Source organism: Jaculus jaculus, chromosome 17, assembly GCF_020740685.1.
Source record: "Jaculus jaculus isolate mJacJac1 chromosome 17, mJacJac1.mat.Y.cur, whole genome shotgun sequence".
Classification (NCBI taxonomy): Eukaryota; Metazoa; Chordata; class Mammalia; order Rodentia; family Dipodidae; genus Jaculus; species Jaculus jaculus.
Genome location: NC_059118.1, coordinates 67017240 through 67044849, shown reverse-complemented (window position 1 = coordinate 67044849; position 27610 = coordinate 67017240). Strand labels below are relative to the sequence as shown.

Here is a 27610-nt window from a genome sequence, read left to right as displayed (position 1 = left end):
GGTGGGCTTCTCTCCCACCACCGCCCCCCCTCCGCCACCACCCGTCTCCCCGCTCAGGGAAATTCCGTGAAGATTCCAGCAGGGCGCACTACAGTTCGTTCCTTCTCTTTGACCGATCTGTGTCGTACAAGTCTCCCAGCGCCATCTCCATCAGCTTCGGGGCGGACGCTGGTCCTGCTCCGGGGGGCGTGGCCTGGCGGGAGAGGGGCGTGGCCTGGCGGGGCGGCCTGGTCCTCAGTGCGCAGCCGCAGCTGCCAGGCCGAGGACTAACTCGCGGCGGGGCCGAGTGCGTCCGTCCGGGTTCAGAGGAGCGGGTCCCCGAGGGTGAGTGTCCGGCCCGCAGTGACCTTGGGCTGGGGCGCCGGAGGGCCGAAGAGGTCCTTTCTGCTTCTTCACTTGCCAGCTAGACGGTGGGCACGTGCTCCCGTGGTCCTCGTACCTCGGGCCTGCTTTTTTATTTTATTTTTTAAAATTTTATTTAAAGAGAGAGAGAGAGGGAGTGAGAGGTAAGAGCGAAAGAGAGAGTGAGTGAGTATTGGCGCCAGGACCTCTTAGGACTGCAAACAAACTCCAGACGCATTCCCCACGTTGTGCATATGGCTTCATGTGGATACTGGGGAATCGAACTTGGGCCGCCTGAGCCATCTCTCCAGCACAGTAGTCATTCGGGGCTTGAAAGTGTCACTGAGCGCCACCAACTGCCAGATCCAGTGTTTAACCGGCACAGGGCAGTAGGTACTGGTCTGGGCGTAGTACAAAAAGGCAAAGTCATTTGTAAAGAGTGTCACCCTCCACCCAGGCGCCTCCAAATGGCAGTGGCAGTGGCAGTTTGGGTTTGCTGTCAAGAATACTATGGCTGTCAGAAAACAAACTTGAGCCTCATTAAGCTTTTCTCCCTGGAAAGGTGAGCCACAGAGATACAGGGGCATGACCCTGTGTAAGCCGTGCAAGCCTCCAGCAGAGCTAGGTATAGTTCTTGGGACGTGGGGGATGTCCAAGTGCCAAGAATAGGAAAATGGGCGTAGACGGGCAGGCAGAAAATCATATCACTACCCAGTGACCTGTCCAGCTGTTGGCATGACAGCATGGGACCTAAGGGTGGAAGGAAGTACGGGAAGTGACACGTGAAAATACGGCAGTATAACTGCCGGGGCTGATTAAGAAGAATCACATTGATGCCTAGACCTCAGAGGGCATTTGATGAGGGATATGGATTAACAGCCACACGGTCCTTCCCCTGTAAACCTCAGTAACTGAAATCCCCACCCAAGGAGAGCTGTCACTGCTGGGTGTGGGGCCGAGGCTGGAGCCTGCTGGTAAAGACACTGTGTGGAGTGTGACGACTTTGCTATGATTTTCCGAGCTTCTTATTCCAGACCACTGGGAGAGTTGGAAGTGAGGAAATCACGGCTCTCGTGCCAAGAGTGGCCTTCATGTGGTGGCCTGTGCTCTCAGTATGCAAACTGGGCTAAGCCAGACAGCTGGGGGTGGCGGGGCCCCGGGGTGCTGAAGAGAAAGAGTGCCTAGTGTGCCCGAAGGCTTCCAGCCGAAGCATTCTGTCCAGACCAAGGTAGCTCTGGGCTTTTGGGGAATCTCAGAATGGGTGTTCCGAGTCTGCAGTGACCTTGGGAAACTTTGAAAAAGGTAAGTTAGGCTCTCCTTCTACAGAGGGCCTAATGGTCTTCTGTTAGGCTTAGGAGGAAATCTCTTCCATGCCCTCCTTGGTAGGCTGGACCCCACCCAGCTCTAGGACAGCATCCCCCACCATTCACCTCTTTTAAAACCACAGTCCTGTTAAATAGCCTGTCTTGCTCCCTATCAGTCAATGTTCACTCACTGTCCCTGTCCTGAGACACCTGTCACACAGCAAACTTAACTCCAGATGTGTGTGTCACCTTGTGCATCTGGCTTACGTGCGACCTAGGGAATCAAACCCGGGTTCTTTGGCTTTGCAGGTAAATACCTTAACTGCTAAACCATCTTCTCCAGTCCCCTTAGCTGCTCTCTTGATCTGCTCTGGTATGCTGGTCCTTCCTCCCAGTTTAACAATCATCCCTTTCTCCAGACAGCATAAATTCTTTACTTTTTAATATTTTTTTTGAGGTAGGGTTTCACTCTGGCCCAGGTTGACCTGGAATTCACTATGTAGTCTAAGGCTGGCCTTGGCCTCCCCAGTGCTGGGATTAAAGGCATGAGTCACCACACCTGGCCATAGTATACATTCATACACACACACACACACACACACACACACACACACACACTTGTTTATCTGAAAGAGACAGAGTATGGGTATAACAGGGCATCCTGCCATTGCACCTGAACTCCAGATGCATGCACCACTTTTTGTATCTGGCTTTATGTGGGTACTGGAGAATTGATCCCAAGCCATCTAAAGAGGCACCCTTTACACCTTAGCTCACATGAATTGACTTGTACAAAGTAGTGCGTTTAAAAAGAAAATGCAGAGCTGGTGGCGCACTACTTTAATCCCAGCACTCGGGAGGCAGAGGCAGGAGGATCACCATGAGTTTGAGGCCACCCTGAGACTACATAGTGAATTCCAGGTCAGCCTGGGCTAGAAGAAAAAAAAAAAAAAAAAAAAAAAGGGAAAGAAAGAAAACAAAACGCAGGCACTGATTTCCTGAGAGGTCAGGCTCAACTCTTAAACACATTTTTTTTAGTTTATTTATTTATTAGGAAGCAAAGGTGAGAGAGCCCACACACACATGAACCAGGGCCTCCTGCCACTGCTCATGACCTCCAGACACATATCCCAAGTTGCTTATCTGCCTTTATGTGTACATTGGGGAATTAAGCCCCACACTGGCAGGCTTTGTGGCCAGGCGCCTTTAACTGCTGAGCCATCTCCCAGGCAGGGTCAACTTTGACATTCAAAACAAAAGACCAGCAGCTGCTGTGGAAGACGTCACCCAGCATGGAGATTTCCCGTCCGTGGTCTTGACCATACCTTCAAACAGCCCTCAACACTTGGCAGTCCCTTCCTTCATGCCAAGTGGAAGGTCTAAGACACAGAAGTCATCTCCATTTCGCCTAGGCTGTCCTTGAGTGAGTACATCCATTTCCTTCTACTGATTTCTGCCTCCTGGCTTGGTAGTGAGGAGGGACAGAGGCACAGTTCTACTCTGCCACCTTCAGTAGCTGGAGATGTTCCCTTAATATTTTAGGGCCCTAGCCAATTTGAAGATATGTTAAAGAGACTTTATCAAAGATATTGCAAATCTGTGGAAAGTGGGGGGGGAGGGAGGGAATTATCATGGGATTTTTTTTATAATCATGGAAAATGCTAATAAAAATTAAAAAAAAAAGATATTGCAAATCCAGGCATGGTGGTGCACGCCTTTAATCCCAGGACTTGGGAGGCAGAGGTAGGAGGATTGCCATGAGTTCAAGGCCTCCCTGGGACTACAGAGTGAATTTCAGGTCAGCCTGAGCTAGAGTGAGACCCTCAAAAAACCAAAAAAAAAAAAAGATACTGTAGTATGGGGGCTGGAGAGATGACTCAGCAGTTAAGGCACTTGGCTGCCAAGCCTGATGACCCCAGTTTGATTCCCCAGTAGCCACATAAAGCCAGATGCATAAAGTGGTGCATGTATCTGCAGTTCATTTGCAGCAGCTGGAGGCCATGGTGAGTCCATTCTCTCTCTGTGTCTGTTTCTCTCTCTCTCTCTCTCTCTCTCTCTCTCTCTCTCTCTCTCTGCTTGCAAATAAGTAAATAAAATATTTCTAAAGAAGATATTGCAGGACTCAAGAGATGGCTCAGCAGTTAAGACACTCGCCTACAAAGCCTAATGACCACAGTTCAATTTCCCAGTACCCACGTAAAGCCAGACACACAAAGCAGCACATGCACTGGAGTTTGCTTGTAGCAGTTGGAGGCCCTGGTGTACCCTGTCTTTCTGTCTCTGCCCCCTGCATACCAGATAAATAAAATATTAAATTTTTTTTATTGAAATATATCATTAAGCATGAGGGTTAAAAGAAAGTCCCTTAAAGAGAAAATAAAGCTGGGTGTGGTGGCACACACCTTTAATCCCAGCATTCGGGAGGCAGAGGCAGGTGGATTGCCATGAGGCTACCCTGAGACTACATAGCGAATTCCAGATCAGCCTGGGCGAGAGTGCAACCCTACAGAAAAAAAAAAAAAAAGGAGAGAGAGAAAATAAGGCATACCTGTATTAGTCAGGGTTCTATAGAGGAACAGAACTGCTAGAATGAATTATTTTAAAAAGGGGATTTATGGGCTGGAGAGATGGCTTAGCGGTTAAGCACTTGCCTGTGAAGCCTAAGGACCCCGGTTCGAGGCTCGGTTCCCCAGGTCCCACGTTAGCCAGATGCACAAGGGGGCGCACGCGTCTGGAGTTCGTTTGCAGAGGCTGGAAGCCCTGGCGCACCCATTCTCTCTCTCTGTGTGTCTGTCGCTCTCAAATAAAAAAAAAAAAAAAAAAAAAAAAAGGGGGATTTATTGGATAAGCTTACAGTAGTCCAATAGCAGTGGCAGGCCCAAGAATCACCAAACCTGGTAGCTGCTCAGTCCTCGTGCCCAGATGCCTTAGCATTCCCGACCCAGGACCGCAGATGGTGCAGGGAAGCCTGGAGCCTTCCTAAGGAGCCACTGGGTTTTGATCCACGTGGGTCTTCAGTTGATGCTGGTCTTTAGTCCACACTGGTCTTCAACCCACGCTGGAAGGTAGCGAGCAACTCCGGCAGCCAAGTGGAAAGAAGGCAGGCAGGCAGGCAGGAAGGAAGAAACTCTTTTTACCCAGAGCTTCCTTATATATCAAGTCCCCCTCTGAGGGGGCCGCCCACTCTGGGAAAAGACTTCCTTCTTTAGTTGATCCTTCCTAGAAGCAACCTGTGGATTACTGAACAGATCAAGTTGGCAACACCTTAACTATCACAACTCCACCCTTTGTCAACTTGGCATCAAATCATGTCTCCTTACATCATACTTAATTTCCAAATGAAAACAGTAACAAGCTCAGAATTCCACTTAACATGACATAACTATCCCACATACAACCAGAACCACAAAATGTTCCCCCCAACACAAAGCTTAGTCTCTAATATAATGGGTCTAATATAAATTCAACAGTTACCTAATGATATAATCATAATATTGGTGTAGATACATACAAACACTCTGTTATCAAGGCAGGACAGAAACATTGCAATCACAGACCTTATTTCTGTAACTGGTCACATGGCCTTAGCAGGTATTTGTTACTGCCTTCTACTGCCCATTCTGTATTTCCTCCACCTTCAGCAAGCACCTCAGCAGGTCTTGGTTCTTTACCTGGAAGGGTAACCCATACCTTCATTCCTGAAGGATCTGGGCCATTTATCACACTACTTCTATTGGGTTGTTGCAGTCGTCCATTGACTTTGACAACAGGACATGGTAACACTAACAGACGCCCTAAAGGATCTCCTGCACTCCAGGCATACTCTTCCTTACCACCATTGTGGAGGAGCAGTCCAACTTCCCCCTGGTAATCTGGATCAATCACCCCTGCTGTCACTGTAACTCCTTTCTCAGCCTAGTCACTCAAGGGCATTAGGAGCCCAAAGTGACCAGGGGGAAGTCTTAGCTTCCAGTTCAATGGATTGTTCTTTGTGTCTCCTGGCAAAAGCACTCCTCCCTCTGGGACCAAGATTTGTAGTCCAGTAGAGCATAAGGTTGCAGGAATAGGAAGCAAAAATCTAGCTAATGGGTTACTTGGGATGATGGTAAGCGGGAACATTCCCATTTCCACCCCGTGATTCCTGGACCCATGAATCCGGGCTATAGGAGAAACAGCACCATATATAGGACGCTAATTCAGAGCATATACAGACTGCTGGAGGACACTCCCCCCGGCCCTCCAAGCTGTTGCCACCTAGTTGGCGCTGTAGCTATTTCTTCAAAAGGCCATTCCACCGTTCTTTCAAGCCACCTGCTTCAGGGTGGTGGGGCACATGGTAAGACCAGTGAATTCCATGATCATGAGCCACTGCCATATTTCCTTGGCGGTGAAGTGAGTTCCTTGGTCAGAAGCAATGCTGTGTGGAATGCCATGACGGTGGATAAGGCATTCTGTAAGCCCACAGATGGTAGTTTTGGCAGAAGTACTATGTGCATTAAAGGCAAATGCATACCCAGAATAAGTGTCTTTTCCAGTAAGGACAAAACGCTGCCCTTTCCATGATGGAAGAGGTCCAATGTAGTCAACCTGCCACCAGGTTGCTGGCTGGTCACCCCGAGAAATACTACCATATCAGGGCTCAGAGTTGGTCTCTGCTGTTGGCAAATTTGGCACCCAGTAGTAGCCGTAGCCAGGTCAGCCTTAGTTAGTGGAAGTCCATGTTGTTGGGCCCATGCATAGCCTGTATCTCTGACACCATAGCCACTTTGTTCGTGGGCCCATTGGGCAATGACAGGGGTGGCTGAGGAAAAAGGTTGACCACTATCCACAGAATGGGTCAGCTTGTCTACTTGATTATTAAAGTCATCATCCATCATTCTGATGAGCATTAACATGGGACACAAGTATCTTTATATCCTTTACCCTTTATTATATCCTTTATTCAGAGTTCTATCCACATACACCTTCCCCAAATGTCCTTTTCACCAATTTTCCAATTGTGCTCCTTCCAAGTCCCAGACCACCCAGCCAAACCATTGGCCACAGCCCATAAGTCAGTGTATAACCGCACATCTGGCCATTTTTCCTTCCAAGCAAAATGCACAACCACATGCACTGCCCGAAGTTCTGCTTATTGTGACAATTTCCCTTCACCACATTCCTTCAGAGTTGTCCCAGAAAGGGGTGTAATGCTGCAGCTGTCCACTTCTGAGCAGTGCCAGCATAACATGCTGAACCATCTGTAAACCATGTCCTAGACCTCTCCTCCTCAGTCAATTGATCGTAGGGCATGCCCCATGATGCCATAGGTGCATGCTTGGGGACAGAAGGCATTGCTACAGGACTAGCAACCATAGGCATTTGGGCAACTTCCTCATGTAACTTACTCGTACCTTCAGGGCCTGCTCGAGCCTGATCATATATATACCACTTCCACTTAATGATGGACTGCTGCTGTGCATGTCCAACTTTATGGCCTTGTGGGTCAGATAACACCCAGCTCATAATGAGCAGCTCAGGTCGTGTAGTAACTTGATGGCCCATTGTCAAACGTTCAGTTTCCACTAAGGGCCAATAGCAGGCCAAGAGCTGTCTCTCAAATGGAGAATAATTGTCTGCAGAAGATGGCAGGGCCTTGCTCCAAAATCCCAAGGACCTCCGCTGTGATTCACCTGTGGGGGCCTGCCAAAGGCTCCAAACAGCATCCCTGTCTGCCACTGAAACCTCAAGTACTGTCAGATCTGCTGGATCATACGGTCCAAAGGAGAGAGCAGCCTGCACAGCATTCTGGACTTGATGAAGAGCCTTCTCTTGTTCTGGGCCCCATTGAAAACTAGTAGCTTTCTGAGTCACTTGATATATGGGGTGGAGTGAGACATCCAAGTGAGGAATGTGCTGTCTCCAAAATCCAAATAGGCCCACTAGACATTGTGCTTCTTTCTTAGTGGTAGGAGGGGCCAAATGCAACAACTTATCCTTCCCCTTAGAAGGAATATCCCTGCATGCCCCACACCACTGAACTCCTAGAAATTTCACTGAGGTGGAAGGTCCTTGAATTTTTGGATGGATTTATTTCCCATCCCCTGATGCGCATATGCTGTACCTGCAACTCCAGAGTGCTTGCCACCTCCTGCTCATTTGATCCAATTAGCATTATGTCATTGATATAATGGACTAACATAACACCCTGTGGAAGGGACAGGCGATCAAGGTCCCTATGAACTAAGCCATGACACAGGGCTGGAGAGTTAATATAACCTTGAGGTAAAACAGTAAATGTGTACTGCTGACCTTGCCAGCTGAAGGCAAATTGCTTCTGGTCCTTATGGACAGGTATGGAGAAGAAAGCATTTGCAAGATCAATAGCCGCATACCAGGTACCAGGAGACGTGATATCTGCTCAATTAAAGAAAGCACATCTGGAACAGCAGCTGCAATTAGAGTCACCACCTGATTAAGTTTCCCAAGAACCCACTGTCATTCTCCAGGATCCATCTGTCTTCTGAACAGGCCAAATAGGAGAGTTAAAGGGAGATGTGGTGGGAACCACCACCCCTGCATCCTTGAAGTCCTTTGTAGTGGCCCTAATTTCTGAAATCCCTCCAGGGATGTGATACTGTTTTGATTCACTATTTTCCCTGGTGGTGGGAGCCTCAATGGCTTCCATTTGGCCTTTCCAACCATAATAGCCCTCATTCCACAAGTCAGGGAACCAATGTGGGGGTTCTGCTAACTCCTAAGTGCATCTATCCCAATTTTGCATTCTGGGACTGGGGATATAACCACAGGGTGAGTTCGGGGACCCACTGGACCCACTGTCAGCCTAACATTTGCCAAAACTCCATTGATCACCTGACCTCCATAAGCACCTGCTTTAACTGGAGGGCCATGATGTTTTTTTGGGGTATCCTGGAATCAATGTCAATTCAGAGCCAGTGTCCAGTAGGCCCCAAAAGGTCTGATTATTTCCTTTCCCCCTGTGTCCAATTACCCTAGCAAAAGGCTGCAGGTCCCTCTGAGGAAGGATAGGTGTAAGTTTAATATTGAAATTTTTGGCAATTGCAGGAGGGTCCTTCCTCGAGGGGACCCAGCCACCCCTTCAATCAAGGGGCTCAGGATCTGTAAACTGGCTCAAGTCCGGAAACTGATTAAGAGGTCTTGATTCCCTGTTGCTATAATACAAAGGGGCTTCATGTTCCCTTGTTCTGGAACTTTTCTGCTTATACAGATCAAGAAGAAACTTAGTAGGCTTCTAATCTACTTGACTTCTGGGAACACCATGATTAATCAGCCAATTCCAAAGTCCATACGAGTCATACCTTTATGTGCATAATTTTGCCTACGCTGTCTATTACAAAAAACACATTCACCCTGCCTTTGGTGATTCAGTGCTGCCACTTGGCCCTTGTTACCCCGAGATCCAGTTATGCCCATTGCATCTAAGTCACCTAATGCAGCAACTGCAGCTCCCACTGTGAGGTCTTCTTTACATAAAAGACCAGTGATGGGAGACTTTAAGTATGCTGGCACTCCCCTCACAAATCTGTTTCTTATAGTCTTAGTGAAGGGCACATCTTCTGGACGCTCCCATTGTGGGGGCAAAGATGAGTGAGTTTACGTGGCAAATCCACGCCAGCATTCCAAGTTCTCTGAGCTTTTTAATCCCTTCATGGACATTAAGCCAAGGGGTATCAGGCAACTCGAGCTCATTCACAGTAGGCCATCTTTGGAGCCATACTTCAGCCAACCAATCAAATAAACTCTTGGCACCCCTTCCAACTGCATGAGCTGCATTGTTAAATCTAAAATCTCTGCTCAATGGGCCCATTTCAGTAAATTCAGACTGATCCAATCTTTTGTTCCTTTCCCCATCATCCCACACCCTTAAAATCCATTCCCACACATATTCCCCATGCTTCTGCCTGTACAAGTTAGAAAACTCCTGAAGTTCTTTAGGGGTGTACCTCACCTCCTCCAGTGTCACACTTTGTATCTCACCTTTAGGGGCCTGCCTAGCCTTCTGTCTGGTTATAGGCCTATAGGCAAAGATGGGGGGAACTGAGAAGCACCAGCACTTCCTGCTGATTCCTCAGACAAAGAGGGATGAACTCCCTCAGGCAAGGGTGGGGAGGGTAATACTTCAGGATGTGGGGGTGGGGAAACAACTGCTGCTAAGGGAGGGCAGGTCATAACTTCATCCAAAACATCTTCTTCAGAATCTAACACTTCCATGTCCCCAGGTTCTTCAGGGTCTTCCCACACAGCACCATCCCAAGTCACAGGATCCCACTCTTTTCCAATCAGTGTCCTCACTTTAACTTCTGATAGTTGGTGAGGCTGGGATTTGAGTTTATGTTGCAAGTTAGCCAATCTCACAATGAGAGCTTGGGTTTGGTTTTCTGCAATCTGAGCCCTGTTCTGGCTAGAGAGGAGACTCACCTCCAGGGCACCTTTAGAAACCTTGAGATCATGTGTATGGGTCTTAAGCTTGGAATTTTCCTTTTTGAGCTTCTGCTGTTCCCTCACTAGTTTGTCCAGAGATGCTAAAAGCAACCAACCAGCCTCATCATTGGTCTTACTTTCCCACAAATATTCAAATGTTTTAAATACAGTGTCACTGAATTCCTCGCTTTTCACAAGACATGACTCAGGATCACCAAATACATCTATCTCACGGAGTTCTTGAAATAGTGCACACCATGGATTATTAGTGCCCTCCTTATTTCCAGGAAAAGTGCTCTCCTTATCACCATTAGGGCCTTTAGTAGCATTGAAATTGGAGAGCCAACCCCAGACAGCACTAAGCCCACTAGAGAAATCCATCCTTACAATTCTGTTTCTCTAGAACCACTTCTGGTACCAAAATCTGTATTAGTCAGGGGAACAGAACTGCTAGAATGAATTATTTTAAAAAGGGGATTTATTGGATAAGCTTACAGTAGTCCAATAGCAGTGGCAGGCCCGAGAATCACTGAACCTGGTAGCTGCTCAGTCCTCGTGTCCAGAAGCCTCAGCATTCCCAACCCGGCACTGCAGATGGTGCGGGGAAGCCTGGAGGGTTCCTGAGGAGCCAATATGCCTCTGCCCCTGCTATTCCATCCAATAAAGAACTTACCCTCCCCTGTAGAGATGGCTTAGAGGATAAGGCCCCTCCTGCAATACCAGAGGACTCAGGTTGTATTCCCCAGGACCCACATAAGCCAGATACACAAGGTAGCACATGTGCCTGGAGTTTATAGTGGTTGAATGTCCTTGAGTGCTCATATTCTCTCTCTCTCTCTCTACCTCTTTCTTGCTCTTTCTCAAATAAATAAAAATAAAATATTTTTTAAAAGAATTTTATTTTGGGGATGGGGAGATTGGGCAATTAAAAGTGCTTGCTTACAAAGCCTACTGGCCTCTGTTTAGTTACTCAGTACCTACATAAAGCCAGTACACAAAGTGGTGTGAGCTTCTGGAGTATGTTGGCAGCAGCCGGGGGCCTTGGTGTGTGCATTCTCATTCTCTCTCCCTGTCTCTTTTCTCCTCTTTCTCTCTTCCCTAAATAGATAGAGAAATAATTTTGTATATGTATGTACATATATACATGTAATTTTAAAAGACCTTTAGCCAGACATAGTGGTGCATACCTTTAATTCCAGCATTCGAGAGGCCAAGGTGGGAGATCTCCATGAGCTAAAGTCCAGCTGGCGCTACAGACTAAGTTCCAAGTCAGCCTGAGCTACACTGAGGCCCTACTGTGAAAAAACTAGCACCACCCCTGCCTGGACTTCTGGTGCTTGCTTTCTTGCCTCTGGAATGTTCCTTTTCTCTTTCCTCAGAGTCTAAAACCTGTTTTCAGAGGTCCTACTCACCTGTGTATCTTCAGAACCTGGTGTAGGATCCATCTCCCCAGGTGGCTGCTTCTTCTGCCTGGCTATTGGGCATAAAGCTACTGCAGACATGAGCTTGTCTCCTGTACCCTAGGCTGGCCTCAAACTCACTGTATAGCCAGAGGTGACCTTGGACTCCTGTTCTTCCTACTCTGTCACCCACGTCCGTAATTACAGACCTGCTCCACTATGCCCTGCTCACCCCCCACCTTGGATTCTCTGAGACACTGATCCGAAGTGAAGGAGCCGCCATGTTGCAGTCCGGGGCAGCTGAGCCATTTTAGGCCCCAGCCACTGTACAGGAATTCAGGAATTCCATTCTCTCCACTTACCACCAACTCTTGCTATTTTGGTTTTATTTTTTATTTCTTCTTTAAATTTTATTTATTTTCAAGCTGAGAGAGAGAGAGAGAGAGAAGAGAGACAGACAGAGAGAAAGGGTGCACCAAGGCCTCTGGCTGCCACAAGTGAACTCCAGATGTGTGTGCCACTTTGTGCATCTGGCTTCATATGGGTACTGAGGAATCAAACCTGAGTTGTTAGGCTTTGCAAGCAAGTGCCTTAACAGCTGAGCTTTCTCTCCAGCCCAACTCTTGCTATTTTGATTATAGCCGTGATAGGTATGAAGTGGTAGCTCTTATAGTTTTAATTTGTATTTACCTAATATTGGCCATCATAAATGTGTACCATCCTTCTGTGGTGTCTTGTGGCTGTAGATGGGACAGGTGAGGTGGAGGGCTTACTGCAGCTGGTGACATGTAGTAAAGCTGGGATCTGGACCAAGTCCATCTGACACAGAAGTTTCCACTGGCTCGGCTCCTCCCTACGGGAACTTTTACGATCTCTTGCTAGAAATCAGATCTATACAAATTGCTTTTTTGTTGTTGTTTTTCACGGTAAGTCTTGCTGTAGCCCAGGCTGATCTGGAACTCACTCTGCAGTTCCAAGCTGGCCTCAAACTCATGGCAGTCTTCCTACCTCTGCTGACATTAAAGGTGTAAGCCACCATGCCCACCAGCACACAAACTACCTTTATTTGCAGTTAAAGAAAAAGCCCATTGATGCTCCTTTGGCTTCTCCAGCACCAGCCTTCCTCTCTTGAGCCTCATTGGGTCTCTGGAGAGGAAGGCTGGGGTGCAGAAAGGCTGAGAAGGGGCTGCCCCCAGAAGTTCTCCATGGCCTACATTCACAGGAGGTCCAGTTCCTCCCAGATGCATTAAAAAGCATTGGTTTGACATTGTGCGTGGCTTGTAGTCGAAAGCCACATCTCCAGAGGAAACCTCATGCCTCTCTGTCTCTTTCCTGCATGTTTGCATGTCCTTTACAAAGTAGCCACCACAAGACCCAGACTTGGTGTGACCTCACCTCTCCCATCCTCTTGTCTCTTCAGTTTCCTTTGTCTGCCAGGGAGTTGCTATCACCAAGGAGAGACTGCACTTGGCACCTGGGGCTGCCACACTGGATCAGAGAAAGAACCCATTTTACCAACATGGCAGGTAAGTGACTCATGACAAGGAAGTTAGATTTGTGGTCAGAAATCATTTATTATAAAATCATTTATCATATCATTTATTATTATAAATGATTGCAAGTTAGCCAATCTCACAATGAGAGCTTGGGTTTGGTTTTCTGCAATCTGAGCCCTGTTCTGGCTAGCGAGGAGACTCTCCTTCAGGGCTCCCTGAGAAACCTTGAGATCATGTGTATGGGTCTTAAGCATTAAATCATTTATTATAAAATAAAGAATCCAAGCAACTTGGAAATGTATAAAACCTACTTGGTGTATAGCATGGATTTCTATCTGGAATTACCTTCTATCTGGAATTTCTATTTTTCTTACTTGTTTTATTATCTATTTAGACCTCCTGCATAATGTAAGTTCCTCAAAAGTGGGACCCATGCCTGTCCAGTCTTTGCTCTGAAAGCATCCTTGGGGACATAATAGGTCCTCAAAAAAAAAGAGCCATTGAACAGATAAGCTCTAGTTCATTCATTCATTTTTTTTTTCAGTGCTGATGACCAAAGCAAACATTATAAGTACATGGTCTACCACTAGCTACACCCTAGCTCTATCTTTGTTTTTGCTTACAAGACATACACATATATTGCAACTTTTTTCCTCTCTCAAGACTATAATATTGGCATTGTCTTATTTTAGAACATACAAATTCACCTTTTTGTACACATTAAAGTGTAGATTTGGATTTTTGTCTTCAGTCCTAGAGATTGAACTCATGGTGTAACACAAGTCAGGCAAGCTCTCTATTGAGCAATGTCCCCTGGCCCGAGAACTGGATTTTTAACCTTGATGCTACTTATGCATGGGGCCAGATGATCCTTTGTAGGGGAGGTGCCCTGTGCCTTGTGAGATATTTAGCTGTGTCCCTAAGCTCTACCCACTAGATGTCAGAATCGTCCCTCTCCCCTAACAGTTGCCATGACCAAAAATATTTCCCCATTTGCAAATGTTTCCTGGCTGGTAATACTGCCTGTGGTGGTATTTGAATTAGATATTCTTCATAAACTCATTGTGTTTTGAATGCTTGGGTCCCAGCTGGTGGCAGTTTGGAAGGTAGAGCCTTGCTAGAGGAAGTGTGTTCCTGGGGGGGTGTCATAGCCAGCTCCCCCTTGCCACAGCTCAGCTCTCTCCTGCTGCTGTTCTTTGCCTGCTTTTGCAGAAGAGACATCCAGCTTCTGCTCATGTCAGGGTTCCCCAAGAAAAGCTTCCCCTTGAGGCTGTAATATAAAATAAATCCTTTCCTCCTGTTAGCCTTGTTGGGGCAGATGTTTTGTCCTAGCAATGTGAAGGTAACTACAGCAGAAAATTGGTATAAGAGGAGTAGGGTCATTGCTGCTAGAAACCTAACCATGTGGCTTTTGGTCTTTTGGAACTGATTTGTGGGAGAAATGTGGAAGGATTTTAAGCCTTGGACTAAGAGATGCCTTGCAGTGCTATAAGCTGAGCTTGATGACTTCTTATAAAATGACCTGTTTGCAGAGAGGAATATGAACTGTGCATGTCCAACTTACAAGGGGAAGAAAGAGCTTTGTCAGGACTGGGCTAGAGGCAGTTGTGCAAGAGGCTCGCTGCATTCTGCCATGTCCTGAGAACTTGAGCAGGGTTGATTGAGAAGAAAGGGACTGGTGTGGCACAGAAAGGAATGGGAGTTTTGGGCTGGAGACTGCAGCCTAGTTCAGCTGCAGTTGTTTTGAGAGATTACCACCATTGAGACTGGGCCAGCTGTTCTGCATTGGACCAGTAGGAAGGATGCTGAAGAACTTCTGGTCTTCAAATTTGGCTTTATTCCTCCCAGGATTAGCAAATTTGGTAACCTACCTGGTATTACACATGTTTAACAAATGCAAAAAAGAAAGGGTCACTGGATTTACAACATGGTAGGTATTGTTGGAGAGGCAATGTGAGAAAGAGTTGTTGGGCTCCCTACATGGAGGCTCAATGGAGACATGACATGGATGAACAGTGGATTGCACTGGAGACTGCAGGATTTATGAAATGCCAGGACTATAGAACAGCTGCCAAGGAGAGCTGTGGCTCAGCATGGAATGTTCTCTGGTCTGTGGACAGCTCAGCTAGAGGGGCAGAATTACAATCCCAGAGACTTCATCACTGATGACAGATGTCAGTCCTAGAGTCTGGGATTTGATATTTGCCCTGTTTGTTTTACATCTTGCATTGGTTCAATCTTTCCTAGATATGCCTGGTTCCATCTTTTGCAATGTGCCATTATGTGTATTTAATTTGGGTTTTGGTTTTACAGATCCACAGTTAAGAGTCATTGGACTTATAAGAATATTTGAACAATGATGCAATTGGTGGGTTGTTTTTTCTTTTTGCTTTTTTTTTAAACTATAGGGACTTTTAAGGTTGGACTGAATGCATTTTTACATCTTGAGACTGTGAGTCTATGGAGGTCAGGGGTAGACTATGGTGGTTTGATCAGATGTCCCCTATAAACTCATATGTGTTACATGTATGGGAGAGGGAGCCTTTCTGGAGGAAGGAGGTGTGCTCCTGTGGATGGGCTTAGGAGCCTTGTGCTGCTGTCCCTTGTCAAAGCTTGGCTCACTCTCTTGGTACTCTTTTTCACTTTCTGTGGCAGAGGTAATGTCCATCCTCTCTTCTACCATCTTTCCCTGACAGCATGAAGCCTCCCCTCAAGACTGCCGGCAAAAAAAAATCCTTTCCTCCTATCAGCTGATTTTGGTCGGGTGTTTTGTCTCAATAATGTGAAGGTCACTAAAGCACTACCCCTAGTTGAGAAACACTGATGGAGGCATTTTGTCTGTACCCATTCCCCTGGCAAGCCTCAAGGAGAGTTTCTTTGTAACATTGGAATTGATAAAAGACAAATTAATAATTAATCTAACGCATGGAAATTTAACCTTTACACTCTGCCAAAAGTCCTGAAACAGTCTGCTTCAAGCTAACATGTAGTTTCTGCTTAGGGTTCTAGGCTGAATTTTTGTTAAACTTTGATTCAAGTTTATATTGGACATCAAGCATGTTTCTCCAGACCCTGCTTACTCTTTCTTCTCACCCTTCACCCCCACCCCCACATCAGTCTCCTTTGTGTCCTGAGACAACTTCACTTCTGCTTTTGTGTGTATAGGAACCCCAAAGGAGAGGGCACATGACATTGGTGTTTCTGAGTCTAACTCATTTAACTTACTATGATTATACTATGATTATACCCATTCTCCTGCAAATGACATGACTTCTTTGTGGCTGGAAAATTTTCATTGTGTGTATACCACATTTTATATCTCCATTCCTCTGCTGATGGACATTTAATTGGTTACATGCTTAGCCATTGTGCATGTGCTGTGTGAACCAGGGGGACTTGCATGGAGGGACTGTACCCCTGTCAGACATCCTGCAAGGCTCACTGACTGACAAGAACATCTGAGACTGCGCAGAGCTGGAGTTTACAGGTCCAAAGTAAAATTATCTTGAGCTATCTTTAGTTCCCCAAATAGTCGTTTATTGCCCAACTGTGTTGACTGACACACTCTATGGCTGATAGGCAAAGTCCTTTTTGGAGTGTAAAATGGACTCTTTGCTTTAATCAACCAAAAGGCTTAAGAATGTCATAAGCTAACTCTGAGGCCTCTCATAGGGACTCTCTGCTTTGCTGTACCCCTTGAGCTGATGTTCCTACCTCTGTATTTAAAAAATACCTTGAGATGTGGAGAACAGGTAAAAAAAAAAAAAAAAATACCTTGAAGCCAGGCATGGTGGCATTCATCTTTAATCCTAGCACTCAGGAGGCAGGGGTAGGAGGATCGCTGTGAGTTTGAGGCCACCCTGAGACTACATAGTGAATTTGAGGTCAGCTTGGGCTAGTGTGAGACCCTGCCTCAAACAAACAAACAAATCTTGATTTATAACTTTCTTTGTTCTGTTACTGTAAAGAAAAAATAATGAAGTTGTCACCATGTTGGAACCTGATATTTGGGGTAACCTAAATCTGTGTCCTTGGACCAAGGCCACTCATATTTGGCTCCAGAATAAATTATCTCTTCTCTTGGAGGTGAGAGTTGTATCTTTGTATTGACAGCTGCAATAAACACTGGTGTTGGGCTAGAGAGATGGCTTAGTGGTTAAGGTGCTTTCTTGCAAAGCCTACAGACCCATGTTCAACTTCCCAGATCCCATGTAAGTCAGACATGCAAAGGTGAGGCAGGCACAAGGTCGCACATGCTCACTGGGTGTCAAAGTGTCTGGAGTTAGATTTCAGTGGCTGAGGCCCTGGTGTGTCAATTTTTTTTTCTCTGTCACACACTCTCTCATTTAAAAACAACCTAACCACACTGATACAGAAGTATCTCTGTGATACATTGACTTGGAGTCCTTTAAGCAAATACCTGGGAGTATACTGGCTGGGTCTTAGGAAGGGTGTGTGTTTAGCTTTTTGAGAAACCTCCACAGTGGCTTTCACAGTGGGTGAATGAGTTTGCATGCCCACCAGACCAGCAGAGAATAGAGTTCACTTTGGTCTACATCCTCACCAGTATGCATGTGTTTACTCAGACTACTCTTCTGATTGGGCTGAGGGAGAATTCCAGGCCAGCTTTGATTTGCATTTCTCTGAGCTGTTTGCTATGGTGATTGATCATTTGTATTTCACTTCTAAAAACAATTTCATTAGCCTACTTACTGATTACATTTGATTTCTTATTTAGTTTTTTTTTTTAATCAGAGAGAGAGAAAGAATTGGCACGCCAGGGCCTCCAGCCACTGAAATCAGCCCCAGGCACATGTGCCATCTTGTGCACTTGCGTCACTTTGTGTGTCTGGCTTACATGGGACCTGGAGAGTCGAACATGAGTCCTTAATCTTCACATGCAAGCATCTTAAGTGCTAAGCCACCTTTCCAACCCTTTTATTTAGTTTTTTGAGTTCTTTGTATATTGCAGATGTTAATCTTCTGTCAGATGTATGGCTAGCAAAGGCCTTCTCCCATTCTTTAGGTTGTCTCTTTATCAATAACTCTTTCCTTACCTGTTCAGAAGCTTTTTAATTTCATGAGGTACCACTTGTCAATTGTAACATAATTTCCTTTTGCATTTTTTATTAGAGAGAGGGAGAGAGAGAGAGAATTGCCCCACCAGGACCTCTAGCCACTACAATCAAACTCCAGACACATACACCATCTTGTGAGCATCTGTGACCTTAAACATTTATGTCACCATGTGCATCTGGCTTATGTGGGATCTGGAGAGTCAAACCTGGGTCCTTAGGCTTCACAGGCAAGCGCCTTAACAACTAAGCAATCTCTCCAACCCTAACATAATCTCTTGAATGACCAGAGTGTAATTCAGAAAGTACCTGCCTATGCTTGGATCTCTACTTTTTCCTCTAACTGTTTCAGAGTTCAGACAGAAAAACTCAAGAGTTTATCATTTTACTTAGTTTAGGAATTACCAGGGCAAATCACCAACTGCCATCCAGAAGAACCTAGCCCTCATTTCAGGGTCCTCTGAACATGGAAGATGCCGTGTCACAGGCAGCTAGTGTACATGATATAGCCTGCGCCTCTAGGTCCTGCTCTTAGAATCCTCTTCTGTCAGCATCACTACCAAAAGATGGGCTGCATGAGGCCCTGACTCCCTCAAGGGGACCTGGGAGACCAAGTCTTCATGTTCCGTGTAAGTACTTCGTGAGCTTGGGAGATAGAAGCAGAAAGTGCCAGACTGAAAGTGCTGCAGCCTCTGGAGGCCCCAACAACAGCTCTGTCGCCAGGCAGGGACTGCTGGAGCTGTCCCCATTAGAGCAGGCTTGTCCGGGCTTTCTTCCAAAAAGATAAGTGTTTGGCCCACTGTGTTTGAGTGTACCAGTTAAAAGTTTAGGGTACATGACCAAGTCTCCATCACACCCTCCAAGGCTCGTCCATTGTGGAAGAGGTAGCAGAAAGAATGTAAGGATACGCCAAAGGAAGGATACAACTCCATACAATGCAACTATCCAGACAGAAATAGGATTCAAGGGCTGGAGAGATGGCTTAGTGGTTAAGGTGCTTGCCTGCAAAGCCTAAGGATCCAGGTTCAATTCTCCAGGTCCCACATAAGCCAGATGCACAAGGTGGCGCATGCATCTGGAGTTTGTTTGCAGTGGTTAGAGGCCCTGGCACACCCATTCTTATTCTCTGTCTCTCTCTGTCTCAAATAAATAAAAATAAATATTAAGAAAAGAAAAAAAATATTAAGAAAAGAAAGCATTTGGCTTTGCAGTGCCTAGCAATACCTTCACAAGGCCCTTATAACAGGAGGAAAAGATGATGACTTCAAAATAAAAGAGACTAACAGGGAGAGGGAGGGCTATGATGAAGAGTGCAGTTATAGTTGTGAAGGGGAAAGAAGGAGAGGGAAGTATCATGGTTCATTGTCTGTTAAGTATGGAAATTGTCAATAAAAATTTTACAAAAAAAGAAACAAAACAAATAAAAATTTGGGGTTCTTCAGCATGTTTGATTTTGGAATTTTGGGGAAAAAAAATCAAAATACTTTGGGTTAGGTGGCACAAGACTTTAATCCCAGCACTCAGAAGGCTGAGGTAGTAGGATCATTGTGAGTTCAAGGCCAGCCGGAAACTACATAGTGAATTCTAGGTCAGCCTGGTCTAGAGCAAGACTCTACTTTGAAAAATAAAAATCATAATAGTTCTAGTCCCAGGCATTATCAATAAGAGATATTCCACTTGCACTGATAAACACAAGTAACAATGAACTGTAGTAACACTGGGTATTAAAAACACATTTAGAGCTGCAAAGTCTGCTAGCCCCTGTTCAGCTCCCCAGTACCCATATAGCCTGATACACAATGTAGTGCAAGCATCTGGAGATCATTCACAGTGGTAAGAGGCCCTGGTGTGCCCATTCTTTATGCCTCTGTCTTTGTCTCTCTCTCTCTCTCTCTCTCTCTCTCTCTCTCTCTCTGTATGTCTCTTATGCAAATAAACAAATAAATAAAAGCATATTCATTAGTTTGAAACTATCAGCCACTAAGAAGGTGTTTCCTTAGGGTCACCTGCAACGACACACCTGCACATTCACTTTCATTCTGAAAGGATCTGCTGTTCACTGGGAACTTTCTCCTCTGATCCAGGCAAAAAAGTGCTCATTGTCTATGCACACCAGGAACCCAAGTCCTTCAATGCAGCCCTGAAGGAAGTGGCGGTTGATGAGCTGAGCAAACAGGGCTGTACAGTCACTGTGTCTGATTTGTATGCCATGAATTTTGAGCCAAGGGCCACAAGGAATGATATCACTGGTAAGTCCTGGTATTGACCATCATCTTTTTAAAATATTTTCATTGGGGTGGAGAGATGGCTTAGTGGTTAAGGCATTTGCCTGTGAAGCCTAAGGACCCAGGTTCAATTCTGCAGGACCCACGTAAGCCAGATGCACAAGGAGGTGCATGCGTCTGGAGTTAATTTGCAATGGCTGGAGGCTCTGTCATGCCCATTCTCTCTCTTTCTTTCTCTCTCTCTCTCAAATGAATTAATTAAATCTTTAAAAAATATCTTTATTTATTTACTGGTGGGGAGAGCATGCCAGGGTTTCTGCCACTACAAAGAAATGCTAGACACGTGTACCTCTTTTGCATCAGGCTTATGTGGATGGCTGGAAATTGAATCTGGGCAGTCAGGCTTTGAAAATAAGCACTTTTAACTGTTGAGACATCTTCCCAGCCATAAGGGATATTTTTTAAAACTTTCTTGTGTTTTATAATTTTTAAAGTGGTTACAAAGCTAATTGTGACCTATGATTAAAAGAAAAAAAAAAAAGTAGCCAGCCATGGTGGTACACGCCTTTGATCGCAGCACTCGGGAGGGGAGGCAGAGGTAGGAGGATCACCATGAGTTTGAGGCCACCCTGAGAATACATAGTGAATTCCAGGTCAACCTGTGCTACAGTGAGACCCTACCTTGAAAAAATAAAAAATTAAAAAAAAAAAGTCTCGGGTCCAGAGAGTCCATAGTGCTAGTCTCCCGTCCCTGACCCCAGACATCCCATTTTTCTGCATCCAAAGTAGTCAGATTTCACTTTCCTAAACACATCCTTCCAGAGAGATCTGTGCTGTGTAAGTAACTGTGAGGGTCGTGTTAGCTTCCTCGACACTGACAAAATGCTTGATGCCAGCATGCTGAGGAAAGATCTGTGTCAGGGGTCTCTATAAGAGCACAGAAGAGGAGGTATAGACGGGCACGGTTGCTTTCAGTGACGGGACACTTCCATTCAGTGCCCTCCCGGAGCCTTGAGTGTACACACTGTAACCTTGATGCTCTGCGTGTGGGTCATAGCTGGGCCTTGGGACATCCCGCCTGTGTGATCACTTCTGTTGCTTAACACCCATGTGGCACTGGGTCCCTAGCCTCTCCTATGTTTTGGGTTCCTCTCTGTTAGGTCAGAAATTACCGTAATCTCGTGCTTTGTCAAGAAGCCCCTGAGTATAGTCAGTGGTATGTAGGAAGCATGTCACTGATGGCTCTTTAAGCTTCCTCTGTCCTTAGCCTGGCCCCAGGGCTGGGCTCCTGGTCAGGCCTCAGCAGAAGCCTGCAGCTTGGAGGAGTCCAGGTCCCCCAGCACCAGGAGGAGAGCTGCGACAGGCTCACCTGAGAGTGAGGGTGTTGATCTTTTCTCCTTAGGTGCCCTCTCCAATCCCGAGGTCTTCAACTATGGCGTGGAATCCTATGAGGCCCACAAAAGGAGGGAGCTGGCCAAGGACATCCTTGAAGAGCAAAAAAAGGTGCAGGAAGCAGATCTAGTGATATTTCAGGTTTGTTTCCCTCTGATTAATGAGTAGAGGCCATGAACAAATACTGTGTTTTGTGCTTCTAGAAGTGGTAACAACATTTTTAACACATTTGCATACTTACTTGAAATGCTTCTACTTAGAACACTTATATAGGACAGTAAAGAAACCTTTGTAGCCAGTATTACTCAGAACTCTGACTTCCTGAATGAATAGGAATGATGGAGTTTCCTGTCTGCCCAGTGGTCTAAGAGAAAGCCATCTGAATCATGCCTTTTGTTTTAATTCTCCTGAGGTCCCCACCCCAGACCTGCCCACCACTTGAGAACCAGATTTCTCTGCACACTTTTTTCAAGGCAGTTTTGGCCAAAGAAACTCCTGCCTTCAACGTCCCAGTCAGTACCTGAGCAGTCGGTTTCCATCTTTTCACTGGTTGCTACACACATTCCTTCTCTCCCTTCCTTCCACCCTCTTCCGCCCCCTTTCCCTCTCCCCACTTTCATGTATCATTTCCAAGAAGGTGACGTCATTGCAGAAAACACCTTCCCCACAGACTGGCTTCCAAGAACCCTTCCTCCTTCTGCCCACTACCCTCACCACTGGACAGGGTGCAGTCCAGAGTGTACCTGTAAGGCCCAAAGCCTTTTGTTTTTACTTCTGCCCACCTGCCGTGGGGCCAGCATCAGAGGACAGTCACCATGATAGCAGCCCAGCTGTAATCAACCCCTCCCCACCACGTCCATCCTGGAACCCTCCGGGCAGATGTGGGTAGCCCTCATCTGCCTGCCCTGGTGGGATGCATGCGTCCTGAATCACCAGAGTTTAAAGCGGAATTCTGAGACAAGGCCAGAGTTGGTTCTAACCACTGTGCCATCCCTAGTTCCCGCTGTACTGGTTCAGCGTGCCAGCCATCATGAAGGGCTGGATGGACCGGGTACTGTGCCAAGGGTTTGCCTTCGACATCCCAGGATTCTACGACTCTGGATTTCTGAAGGTACGTGCTTTGGGGAGAAGGATGCTACAGGTCCTCAGACTGGGAGGAAGACAGGGCATCTATCAACGTACAGTTGTCGTCTGCATCTCTTTATCAGGCAAATACTGTCTGAGCATCTCCTGTGTGTACCAGCACTGCATGCTATATGTGGTTGAGAAGCCTCCATTCTGAATTCACTGGGCTTTTTAAAACTATTTTTATAGTTTTATTTATTTATTTGACGGAGAGAGGAGTCAGAGAGAGGTGAGGGAGGGAAAGTGAGATAATGAGCACACCAGGGCGCCCAGCCACTGCAAACAAAGTCCAGATGCATTCGCCACCTTGTGCATCTAACTTACCTGGGTCCTGGGGAATTGAACCTGGATCCTTTGGCTTTGCAGGCAAACACCTTAACCACTAAGCCAGCTCTCCAGCCTTCACTGGGCTTTCTGATAGCTGGTGGTACACATACAGACAGACAGCACACATAGCAAAGGAGGGCTAAAGTGGGCAATGACGGGCAGCATGCCATGAGCTCTGGCCCCAGAGAGACCACCTGCCGTGTGACAGCCCAGGTGGCCTGGTATCAGTTCACACCTCCGGGCTCCATGTACCCACCTGAGGAAACAAAATCCAGCCCCACCTCCACTGCATGGAGAGGGGAGCATGAAACCCAGTGGATACCATGTATAGAGGGTATAACTTACTGAAAACACTGCCTTCAGTTCTAAAAGCCTCAGACAATAGGTGCACGTGAGGAGGAAGGACTGCATAACCAAGACGCTGTGCTCTCAGTGGGGCCTTGCTCAGCTCCCTCCACCTGTGGTCGGCACCTTTCCTGGCATCTCCAGAACCTAGTGCATGTTAAAGCTTGGGTGTTCACTTGTCCGTTTGCTGACTGCTCTGTCCCTGCTCCTGTGGATGCATGGAGATGGGAGGGCTACCTTTGTCCACCCTGGAGGGAACCGACATTGAAGTCCATCCTGGCCATTATAAGTCTTCTTTCTACACCACAGCTGATGAACTCAGTTGTCTTCTCCCTTCTCCAGGATAAATTAGCCCTCTTGTCCTTAACCACTGGAGGCACAGCTGAGATGTACACAAAATCTGGGCTCAGTGGAGACTACCGGTACTTCCTGTGGCCACTACAGGTAAACGGGTGGAGCGCCTTCCCTCTCATGCTGGCTGGCGCATTGCCCCCATCCCACCTTGCCAAGTGGACAGCGAGATGTGTGAACTTCAGACCCCACACTATTCCCAGTCCACCTGGAGTCAGAAAATTATAATATTCTGCCCTTTTTGATATTTTTTACTTGGTGGCAGTAGAAAAGGAAAATGCCTTATAATTTTGGAAGTTAGCTTTGCTGGGTGTAGCACTCTTACTTGGCAGTAATTTACCTTCAAGCCTTGAAATATATCATTCCACACCATTTCTTTTAGAGTTACTGATGTTAAAGGCAACTGAGACAAAGGTCTGAAATTATGCTGATATTCTTGCCATTGTACATGAATTGGTATTTTTCCTTTACAGCTTTTAGTATTGTTTCTTTACGTGTGTGGGGGTGTGTCTATATATATATATATATATATATATAATTTTATTTGCAAGGTGAAAGAGAGAGTATGAGCGCACCAGGGTCTCTAGCTACTGCAAAAGAACTCTAGATGCATGCACCACTTTGTGCATCTAGCTTTACATAGGTACTAGGGACTCGAACCTGGGTTGTTAGGCTTTGTAAGTAAGCACTGAGCCATCTCTCCAGCCCAGGATTCTGAATTTGTTCTGTGGTATTTCTCCTAGCTTTGTGGTCATGGCTTTCTTGCCAGGGGTGTTGGGAGGTTGGGGACTGGTCATGGTGGCTTGCCATTTCATATTCTTTGTGTTTCCTTTTTGTGTTTTGTATGTCTGTTAGAATGATGTGTCTTTGAGATTGAACTCCTTTTTTCCCAACCCTGTTTGTTTTGTTTTCTGAGTCCTAAAGACCATATCACTAGAGATGTGTTTTCTGTAGCTATGTAGTGGGGAGTCGCAGGGGTGCTCCCCACTTAACCACAGTCCCAGCTTTTCCCAGCTGTTGGACTTTCTGCGTGACACTGTGACCCTGTTATATTGTAGAGAAAGCAGTATATGTTACTGGTTGGAGAAAGAGGGATTCCTAGATTTTAGAGCCACGATGATCAGATGGATGTAAGCAGTGAAATGAGGAAAGAAGGGGTGTGGCATGGGATGGAAGGTGTGTGATTTAGTGATATGATACCCAGTAGTGGGACTATTTTAGATGGAGAAATGTAAGTGAAAATATTTTTGTGTGTAGAAAAGTGAGGAATGGTCCTGAAGGTCTGTTTGTCAAGGTGTAGGTGAAAGCACAGTGGATTCACAATTAATAGAAAAAATTGCAAGTATAAAAAGTAAACAATTAGAGGCTGGGTGTGGTGGCACACGCCTTTATTCCCAGCACTCTGGAGGAAGTGGTAGGAGGATTGTTGTGAGTTCGAGGCCACTCTGAGACTACATAGTAAATTCCAGGTCAGCCTGAACAAGACCCTACCTCGAAAAACCAGAAAAAAAGAAAAGAAAAAATAAACAATTAGAAAGAGAAATACCATTAAAATGTTACCCAAAATGCCAAAGAAATAGATGCCACAATGCATAAAAAAATAAAATTTTAAGCAGGTGTGATGGTGCATTCCTTTAATCCCACAACTTTGGAAGTAGGAGGATCACTGTGAGTTCAAGGCCAACCTGGTACTACAGAATGAGTGTCAGGACAGCCTGGGCTACAGTGAGACCTTACCTCAAGAAAAAAAAAAAAGAAAGAAATTATGAAAACACACAAACATATAAACCAACCAACAAACAATGTCAACCAAAGAAAAGAAACGTAATAATAATAATAAAGGCATTCACTCTTCTCTGCTCTGCATTCTGTGCTTGTCTTTGGTTTTCAACCATCCTGGTAGAAAGTCCCAGAACCATCCTTGGGTGAAGTTGGGCTGGAGAGGATTGGTGCAGACTCAGGGGCCAGGAGTGGAGCCCAGAGAAGATGCTGAGTTTACAGCTCTACCTGTGGGTGGAGACAAAGCCTTGGAAGGGTAGTCTCCTCCCTGGTCCCAGGACCACTGGTGGATGGAGGTGGAGTTATGTCCGTGGAGGCAAAACTCATCACAACGGTTGGTCTGAGGCACCGATCTCCCTCCTGCAGGTGGAGGCCCTCTGCCCACTTTCTGACCTTGGCCAAGTTAAAGTAGACTCCCCACACCTCAGTTTCCTTGTCTGCCACCCAGACAGCAGGGGTAGCCCCTCCCCAACCGCAGTGGGCAGAACTTCCATCCTGAGTCTAGGTAATGCAGAAGACCGAGTGGGATATTTCTAGGGGAAACTGGCCTTCTTACCTCCCTTAAGGGAAGTGGTAAGCTGCCTCCTCCCAAGCCAGTGGTAAGTCTCCTACATCATTGGCCACGCTAAAGTCCTTATTTTCTGAGAACATTTACTTTCTTTTAGTTTGTGAAAATACATCATAGAAGGGAAAGATTAATAACCAGAAAAAAAAATTCAGTCTCCTTAATAATCCACTCTTTGGCCAGAATCACTTTTTCAAAAATAATTTTTTTTTGAGACAAGCTTTCACGGGAGTCCAAGTTGATCTTGAACTCAGTGATCCTTCTGCCTCAGCCTTCTGAGTGCTAGAATTATATCCATGAGCCACCATGTCCGGCTCAGAGTCACTTCTAAAAATTATTTCCAGGAGTTGGGGAGATGGCTCAGCAGGTTAAAGGCACTTGCTTGCAGAACCTCCTGGCCCAGCAACTCACATAAAGCCAGAGGGGAATTGTTTGTAGCAAGAGACCTGACATGCTCATACATGTATGCAAATAAATTTAAAAATAAAACAATTAACTTTTTCTTTTGAGGTAGGGTCTCGCTTAGCCCAGGCTAACCTGGAATTCACTATGTAGTCTCAGGGTGGCCTCGATCTCATGGCGATCCGCCTACCTCTGCCTCCCAAGTGCTGGGATTAAAGGTGTGTGCCTCCACGCCCAGCTAAAATAACTAATTTCCTAGTGGCCCAGGTGTTATCTCAAACATAACTTTTTTACTATTGTTTATTATCTTATATAAATGGCATACTATAAATACTGTTGTTTTCATGTAACGATATCATTAGCAACCTTCTACCGTGACACATAATAGCTAGAGTAACCTCCTAGAATGACCCGTAGCGTGAACACACCAGTATTTGCCTCGTCAACCAAAACGGTGGTCGTTAAAGTTGGACTCATTAGCAACGACCACAGGTCAGCCTCAATCTAAATTCAGCTGCCCCCAGTTCTTGGCCTTGCCAAGAAGCCCTGCATTCTGCCGCTCTCGGGAAGTCATTTGTTCTCTGCTAACCTCAGAGCGTGGGCGCTTTTGCACAGTGTTTGAAGGCTTGCTCCATCCCAGGCCCCTTTCCTGATGTAGCTGAATGGTGCACACATGCTTATGATCAGTTCTTTTTTGTGATTACAGCATGGTGCATTGCACTTCTGTGGATTTAAAGTCCTGGCTCCTCAGGTCAACTTTGGTCCAGAATATTCATCAGAGGAAGAAAGGAAAGCGATGGTGGCATCGTGGGCCCAGAGGCTGAAAGGCATCTGGAAGGAGGAGCCCATCGACTGCACGCCCACTTGGTACTTTAGGGAATAACACCTCATGTCATGTGAACAGCATGTAAAGCCCAAGCATGGAGCGGAGGAGGGATTGCACCCCGAAGAGCTAGCAAATGTGGTTAGTGATGCCCAAATGACTCCTGAGAGTTTATACAGCCAGCACAGACTTCAATAATAAGCCTGTCCTGAACAAA

General features: G+C 46.1%; 1 protein-coding gene across 2 annotated transcripts; it reads left to right on the top strand.

The window, feature by feature from the left end:
• The first annotated feature begins 215 nt into the window (after positions 1–215).
• Nqo2 (N-ribosyldihydronicotinamide:quinone reductase 2) lies at positions 216–27610 on the top strand. Of its 2 annotated transcripts, XM_045137081.1 has the most exons (7): positions 216–324; positions 12909–13014; positions 20144–20308; positions 21687–21817; positions 22674–22787; positions 23816–23917; positions 27277–27610. In XM_045137081.1, the coding sequence occupies exons 2-7, from the start codon at positions 13008–13010 to the stop codon at positions 27451–27453; spliced, it is 696 nt and encodes a 231-aa protein (XP_044993016.1). In that variant the 5' UTR covers positions 216–324; positions 12909–13007; the 3' UTR covers positions 27454–27610. The 2 variants fall into 2 exon arrangements, with proteins under 2 accessions (XP_044993016.1, XP_044993017.1); XM_045137082.1 differs by lacking the exon at positions 23816–23917.